At 41.2% G+C, this 8250-nt stretch overlaps 1 protein-coding gene across 1 annotated transcript; it reads left to right on the top strand.

Annotated features, from left to right (window-relative positions):
* The first annotated feature begins 3899 nt into the window (after nucleotides 1-3899).
* LOC116690504 (E3 ubiquitin/ISG15 ligase TRIM25) lies at nucleotides 3900-5744 on the top strand. Its single transcript, XM_032517508.1, has one exon. It carries the CDS (start codon nucleotides 4081-4083, stop codon nucleotides 5590-5592), a length of 1512 nt encoding a protein of 503 aa, XP_032373399.1. The 5' UTR covers nucleotides 3900-4080; the 3' UTR covers nucleotides 5593-5744.
* Nucleotides 5745-8250: the final 2506 nt, after the last annotated feature.

Here is an 8250-nt window from a genome sequence, read left to right on the forward strand (position 1 = left end):
AATATGAGTGTACTCTTTACAATTTAATGCAATTAAACACCATGCCGAGCTGATGAGTCACTAGGATATATTGTCTTGGCATTTATACATGAAACCGATTTTGTGTCAGTCCATCCTAGACGTTGAAAAACGTCTCTGACGTACATTTTATTCATATAGCACCTATCAAAACAAAGTTGCACATTGCTTCACATAGCAAGCAAAGAACACATTAAACACATTAAACACAACATTGAAACATAAAACAGCAATAAAAGAGTTAAACCACATCAAAATTTAAGAAAAGCAAAACCCATTAGGGCTGCACGATTAATCTGGTGATTAATGATGTCCCTCTCCACGTTGTAACACCCGTGTACATCCTGAATACGTGTAGTATTACTCTCACTCGGAATGTGCATGCTACTTTAGACGTGGTTCTGAAACAGCACACCATCACGGATGCAGCTTCCTGTCCTGTGGTTTGGTTTTTGCAGCCCTCCACTGCTATGATGAAAAACTAATGTTGAAATTGATTCACGTCTGTTTAAGTTTATTCTTGACGGGTATGACAGATTCAATCTCAGCTGTTAACGCTTTTCAACAGTTCAAATCAATGCTTGTGTGCTGAATTTAATGATTTGCACAAAGAATAAAACCCATGTGAGTGAAAAGACAATCAGATCTCCATTAATTAAAGATGAACACAGCAACTGACTGTGACTTAGGGCTGGGTGATATGGAGAAAATCAGATATCACGATATCGTCCTAACACCTCAATGTCGATATTGTGGAGATATTTTTGGGTTGACAATTGGTGCTTTAAGAAAATATCTTCACAATGAGATTTAAGATAAACAATCTTCAGTAATGTAGATAAAATGACTAAGTGGGTGAAGGTAAAAATAATAGAAGAGCAGTCTGGTAACACAGAAAATGACATCACTTTACTGTAATGCATCCTTTAAAACCAGAAAAAGACAAAACTTAACCTATTTACAATATGAGCTCCAAAATCTAAGATGATATGTCTCATATCACAATATCAATATAATATTGATTTATTGCCCAGCCCTACTTTGACTTAAATTAAATCATGTAGTTTTTAGACCGGTCTTGCTGTTACGTCAGTAGATGTGGCTTTGTTGTCTAGTCGGGGGTTTTCAGCGCTCAGACAGTACTGAGAATGAATTTGAAGGAGGGAGGGAGGCCAAGCTGCAGCATGAGCGTGTTGTTCTGTTGAATCGTTGCAGAGACAGGGGCCCTCGGATTTTCAGTTTTCACTTTAGAAATGTGTGCAGGGCTTTGTGTCGCAAAACCAGACAGGCTTGTGCCATGAAATATTATATAATAGAATATATTATTATCTTGACCTTTGCACAGAACCAAATTGTTAATTCGACCCTGTCTTTTTCCTGATTGTGTTATGATACATTTACTGAAAAATCAATTGACAGTTTGTTAATGGATAAGATACCCAGACACAGGAATGTCTCCGTCCAGACAATTAGATTCCTCCATCCATCCATCCATCCATCCATCCATCCATTCATCCATCCATCCACCCATCCATCCCTTTATCCGTCCATCCATTCATCCATCCATCCATCCATCCATCCATCCCTTTATCCATCCATCCATCCATCCCTTTATCCATCCATCCATCCATCCATCCATCCATCCCTTTATCCATCCATCCATCCCTTTATCCATCCATCCATCATCCATCCATCCCTTTATCCATCCATCCATCCATCCCTTTATCCATCCATCCATCCATCCATCCCTTTATCCATCCATCCCTTTATCCATCCATCCATCCCTTTATCCATCCATCCATCCATCCATCCATCCATACAAAATCTATTCACCAAACAATCAACTTAATACAATCATATTGTTTTGCAATAATGTCATATAATGTCAATAATCATATTGCTTACCCCTTAAGTAAATATCAGTACATATAAATTGGTATTCATGTTGTAATTTGCCAATAGTCCGTACCATTAGACATCATTAAAGAGATATTTTTCTGATTCTAATCCAGTTCTGTGCCTTGGCTGTGTGGTGAATAAACAGTGTTTGGCTTCACTCTGTGTGGTCACAGTGCACAGAGAGGGAGCAGAGGAGCAGAGGTCGCCACAATCTGGGTTTCACGTCGTTCGGTGCTTCTCGGCAGACCTCAGCTGCTGTCAACTCAAAGGAGGGAAGCCAAACACTGTTCATCTAAAAACACTGCCCACACAAAGGTGACACAGAGCTGAATTTAAATCAGTAAAGTGTCCTTTTAGTTAAGTTTCACAACATGAAACGGTCTGCTTTCACAAATCTCTCAAACCTATTATTTGAATTCAGGAGATAAACCAATTAATGATGTTACATAAAGATCATAGAGAAAAGGATTGGCTGTCTTGGCAGAGTCATATTGTGGATCTTTAATCTGCTGAGCAAAGGCCACAAAAGCAGTTACAAGAGATGATGAGACATGAAAAGACAAAAAGGAGGAGTTCCTTTGGAATAAAGCTTTTGGTTCAAATTATTTAAATCATTTAAAATAGAAGAAAAGATTAGGTTAATATCACAATGCTTTTTGTACGACGAAGCCTGGGCCAATCAACATTGTGGAAGATTTGAATCCTTTTGTGTACAGAGCCAACTCGATCACACGATCAAACTGTAAGAGAACAGAGCAGAACAAGGCATCAGTGTCCATCCAGTTAAAAATGATAACATGCAATCTGCAGGAGGAATATTCAAAGTACTGTAGGTAGGTTTCATCCTCAAGGGAACATAAATCCCTGTGCAGAACATCATGGTAATCCATTTAATAGTTGTCGAGGGTGGTCAAGCTGTGACACAGCCACACTGCTTTGTTTCCAGTGTATTTTACTATCGGCTTGTTTCAGATGATTTACTTTTGTCGTGCCTACAAAACTGTATTAATGATCAATTATTATGTCAAAACATAGCATAAATGTAGTCCAAGGTGACAATAATGAGAATTACTGTATTTTTCCTCCCCACGTTAATACCTTTGACATCGATCCAGATGAAATGTCCCATTGCCCTCTCTCTACTCGTATCGCATTCAGCCTTGCACTGGAATTGACCGTTGTCCTCTGGTGTCAGGTCGAGAATCTCCGTCACGATCTGTCTGTGTCTCACGTCCTCAGAAACCGTCTCGTTTACCGTGGTGAAGTACTTGCTGGGGTCAGTCAGCTCAACGCTTTGATTAGAAATGTGACACCATACAGCATGCAAGAGACCGCATTGCTCAAAGTCATAATATGTATTGCAGGATAATTTGACGGATGAGCCTCTGGCCGCAGTGATGGTTTCCTGTTGGTAACGGACCTCTAAGGTAACTAGAGCACAAAGGAAACAAAAGAGAAAAGTTATCTGGCAGTTTAAAAACGTAACGGCTCACTTTAAATGAAAAGGAAGTGGCTGACATTGTAGGTGATTGAGAAGATTGATGAAGTATGTATATAGTTTCTCCTTTCATTTTGCAGGTTTGATACCCAAGCAACTACGCAAGTTAGACTGATTTGCCATTTTGTTTTACCTTTATTATTTAGTCAGAAGTTGCATTCATGGAAGCCGTTTTCTGTGAGGCATGGGGGCAAATGGCAACCCGACAATTAGGAAGTTTCTAGTCCTGGACGAGAAAATATCTGGCACACAAGCCTCAGGAAAAGCACCACTTGTGGGTTTTACTCTTTGATATTTGTACATATTAAACAAACAAGATAGACCGTGTTAATTAGTAACCCCTAGAGGTGCTGGTAGGGGGATTTTGCTACCATTGGACAGAGCCAAGCTTGCTGTTTTTAGCAGTTCCCATACTTAACTAAGATTACTGGCTACTGGTTGTAGGAAGGACAAGTAATCCTTTCTGATCCTATGTTCAGTTAAACATTGTCTTCCAAAGGGAATCTGGTTTCTTTCTTTTAACAGTCACATGCAAACTCTGTTGTGAACCACAGGGTAAACAAGGACTCAAAACCGCTCCTCTTACTGAAATGTAGCAAAACCTGACCAACACTTCCTCTTCCCTACTAGAGTCTATTTAATATTCACATTCATTGAGAAGTGAAATGGCGCTGCAGCTAGACAAGGAGAATCTCTGCTGTTCTGTCTGTCTGGATCTACTGAAGGATCCGGTGACTATTCCTTGTGGGCACAGTTTCTGCATCAGCTGTGTTAAAAGCCGCTGGGATAAAGAGGATCCTAAGGAAATCTACAGCTGCCCTCACTGCCAACAGACCTTCACACCGAGGCCTGTCCTGGTGATAAGTTCCCTGTTGGCTGATTTGGTGAAAGCGCTGAAGAAGACAAGGCTTCATGTTGCTCCAGCTGACTGTGCCACGCCTGGAGATGTCGCTTGTGATTTCTGCGCTGGGAGAAAGCTGAAAGCACACAAGTCCTGCCTGACATGTCGAGTCTCTTACTGTGAGCTCCACCTTCAGCCTCACTATGAATCCCCGGCCTTTGAAAAACACAAGCTGGTTGGACCCTCCAAATATCTCCAGGAGAAATATTGCCCTCACCACGATGAGGTGATGAAGATTTTCTGCCGTACTGATCAGCAGACCATATGTGTTTTGTGCTCCCTGGATGAACACAGAGACCACGACACAGTCTCAGCTGCAGTGGAAAGGAATGAGAAGAGGAGGGAGCTCGGGGTGAGTCGGCACCAAATCCAGCACAGAATCCAGGACAGAGAGAAAGATGTCAACAGGCTTAAGCAAGAGATGGAGACTATCAGTCGCTCTGCTGATGAAGCAGTGAGGGCCAGCGAGAAGATTTTCAACGAGCTTGTCGGTCTTGTGGAGAAAAGAAACTCCGCGGTGACGGAAGGAATCCGATCCCAGCAGAAAACAGAAGTTGGCCGGGCCAAAGAGCTTAAGGAGAAGCTGGAGGAGGAGATCGCTGAGCTGAGAAAGAAGGACGCCGAGCTGGAGCAACTCCCACACACCGAGGACCACGTCCAATTTCTACACAATTATCTTTTGCTGTCGAATCCAAGTGCATCTACAGACTCCCCCAGATTAAATATTCACCCTCTGCTGTACTTTGAAGACGTGATAGCGGCTGTGTCAGAGGCCCGAGATGAACTACAAGAGATTCTCAACAGAGAATGGCTGAAGATCTCGCTGAAAGTGAGTGAGGTAGATGTTTTACTGCCACAACCAGAGCCTAAGACTAGAGATGAGTTCTTACAATATTACCGTCAAATCACACTGGATGTCAACACGGTTAACGCAGGGCTGTCGCTATCGGAAGAAAACCGTAAAGCAACAGTAATGAGAGAAAAGCAATCGTATTGCAGCCACGCAGACAGATTCACTGACTGGCTTCAGGTCCTCAGTAGCGAGAGTCTGACTGGACGGTGTTACTGGGAGGTGGAGAGGAGCGGTGGAGGCATTTCAGTAGCCGTTGCGTACAAGGATATAAGCAGAACAGGAAGTGAAAGCGGATTTGGCAACAATGAAAAGTCTTGGGCTTTTGGATGTTTTGACATCGGTTATAATTTCAGACATAATAATATCACAACGTCGCTCTCAGGCCCTCAAACCTCCAGAGTTGGAGTGTACCTGGACCACTAGGCAGGGACTCTGTCCTTCTACAGCGTCTCTGAAACCATGACTCTCCTTCACAAAGTCCAGACCACATTCACTCAGCCGCTCTATGCTGGACTGTGGGTTTATTGGGTCGGAGACACTGCGGAGTTGTGTAAACTGAAGTAGAATGGAGCTAACAAATAGGTGATATTCTTATTTTTAGATTTTAGAGTTGCCTTTGTGTTCTTTGTGTCAATCTAACAAGGTGGACAGGTGGACTGTGATGTCTTCTACCTTGAGTTAAGTTTTTAAACAGGTACTAGAACATTTTACATAATTTAATGTGCTGCAGAGAATCCCCCCCCCCCAAAAAAAAAACTAGTATTATTTTATCTTTAAATAGAACAACTTCTGATAATAAAATGTATCTAATGTGCTTTCTAATTACTTGACACATTAAAAAAGTCCACATCTTTCCAAACACTTTTAAATGATAATATAATGATACTCTGTAAGCTTTTTATTTACTATACTCAAAATTTGAAGCTTAGTTTCCTTTCAGCTACTGTAACAGACAACAATTAGATTCTAACAAGCTGGACCAGTTCTATCAAGACACAAATAATTTGTGAAGCCCACATATATAAAGCAGTTTACTGACCTTTGTCCTGAGACGACAACGCGGACAAAGTCGCCAACAACAGCACCGTAGGTCCAGTAAGCCGAGTCATTCTGGAGGTTTACACTAAAGAGGAACACGAGGGCCACCGCACAAGTTAAAAATGGCCGAGGCAACACACTGACACCTATTTACTGAGGCTTTCACTGAGATGCACGATCTGCATGATGTGTGTGTGTGTGTGTGTGTGTGTGTGTGTGTGTGTGTGTGTGTGTGTGTGTGGGTGGGTGTGTGTGTGTGTGTGTGCGTGCTGTGTGGTGGTGGAGGATGTGTATCTCTATGCTCAGACATACAGTTCTGTTTCCATTCCCTCTGACCACAAGCAACTAAGCACTTTTAATGAGATAAAATTTCCCATTGTGAAGTTTTTTTTTGCACCAAATGGCATTGCATAAGACCATTTATATGTTTTCTTGAAACGCTTTCCCTGACCAGTTTATTGTGATTTGATTGCTGAATAGGCTTTCACTGTATGTTTGTATTTAGTGAGAAAATAGCTTCTTTATGTCTTGAACTGCTTGGCCCATGATTTTCTTTTAAGAAAATATTACAGACTCAAATAGTACAACTGAAGACGGTAAGTTTATCATTGCTGCAACATCATTTAAATATAAGGTATATTACGTGTGACATATCATGTTTTTCATTTTTTACCTGATTCCCCAAATGGGGCCTTATTTGATATCTTTTTTTGATATTTGACTTTGAAATAAAGTTGTTTGGGCGTGCTCAAAGATTTGCCGCACAATTTAATGTTAAATTATAATAATTAATTGTGTGTTCCCCATTATAAATAGGGTGTTTCAAAGACATTGGCCTCAGATTAAAATTTTAACCCATAATTTGCTCATAATTGATCATTTGCCACTTACCTTTAAGACAATATGGACGTGACTTTTGTGAAGTCACCCTTGGAAGACCTCTTGCATTTGCAATGGACAGAAAACACAGTGTGGGCAGGCAATGAGCGGGAGCCTGAGGTTGACAAACCTCTGAATCAACACCATTGTGCTCAAAACCTTTTATGCATTATGGTTGCTTTAAGTTACTTATTCTCTTAACACTGGGGCGGCGGACGATTCTGAAACTTGAGAGCTTATTTCCAAACAGACTCTACAACCCCCTACTTGCCTCCCTACTCTGGCTCCCGGTCAGTTTTAGAGTTCTTTTTAAGACTTTACTATTTGTCTATAAAGCCCACAACTTTGGCTTTATTCATTTATTCTGTCAAAACAACGTGCCACAATCACTCAAACCATAATCAAGTGTAATATTACATTTTTCTGTGGTATATTCAAGATGATATGAAATGTTAATGTTTTGTAGTGACAGGATTCGGCAGCCAGTTTCAACTGCGCCTATGCCAACACTACGAACTGGATCCTTTCCGACTGTAGAGAACAACGCTACTGGCTGTGTGAGAAGAAACAGCTCTGGTGAATATTATTTCATGTGTGCTTTGTATGACTAACAATGTGATGTTATGTTTTGCCTCTGGCTGATCAGTAGAAAGAGTTCTTGATCGTCTTTTAAAATGAATTGTTTTTAGAGGTAAACATGTCTGCTGTCCTATTTGATTCTCCGTGTGAAGGAAAAATAACCCAAATAACGAAATCCACGCAGTCATGAACAAGACTGGACTAAGTAGGTCACATGAGATGACTAGACATACCGCCTTGTGGCTGAACCCTCAGCCAATCAGTCAAGTTGCAGTTCACGTCCGTGTCTGTCCAGATTCATACTGTATATGTATGGAAACTTGGATGCTTCACACACATCTTCAGCCCGGCAGCAAAGAAGATCTCTACAATCACCAAAGTTAAGATTAGTGTCCCCAACTCAGTATCCGACCAGATGTCTCCCCTTCTGTTCTAGAGTTCAATTCAATTCAATTTTATTTATAGTATCAATTCATAACAAGAGTTATCTCGAGACACTTTACAGATAGAGCAGGTCTAGACCACACTCCAGAATTTACAATGACCCAACAGGTCCAGTAGTTTCCTCCAGAGCAAGCAACAGGG

The sequence above is a fragment of the Etheostoma spectabile genome, chromosome 6, assembly GCF_008692095.1.
Source record: "Etheostoma spectabile isolate EspeVRDwgs_2016 chromosome 6, UIUC_Espe_1.0, whole genome shotgun sequence".
NCBI lineage: Eukaryota > Metazoa > Chordata > Actinopteri > Perciformes > Percidae > Etheostoma > Etheostoma spectabile.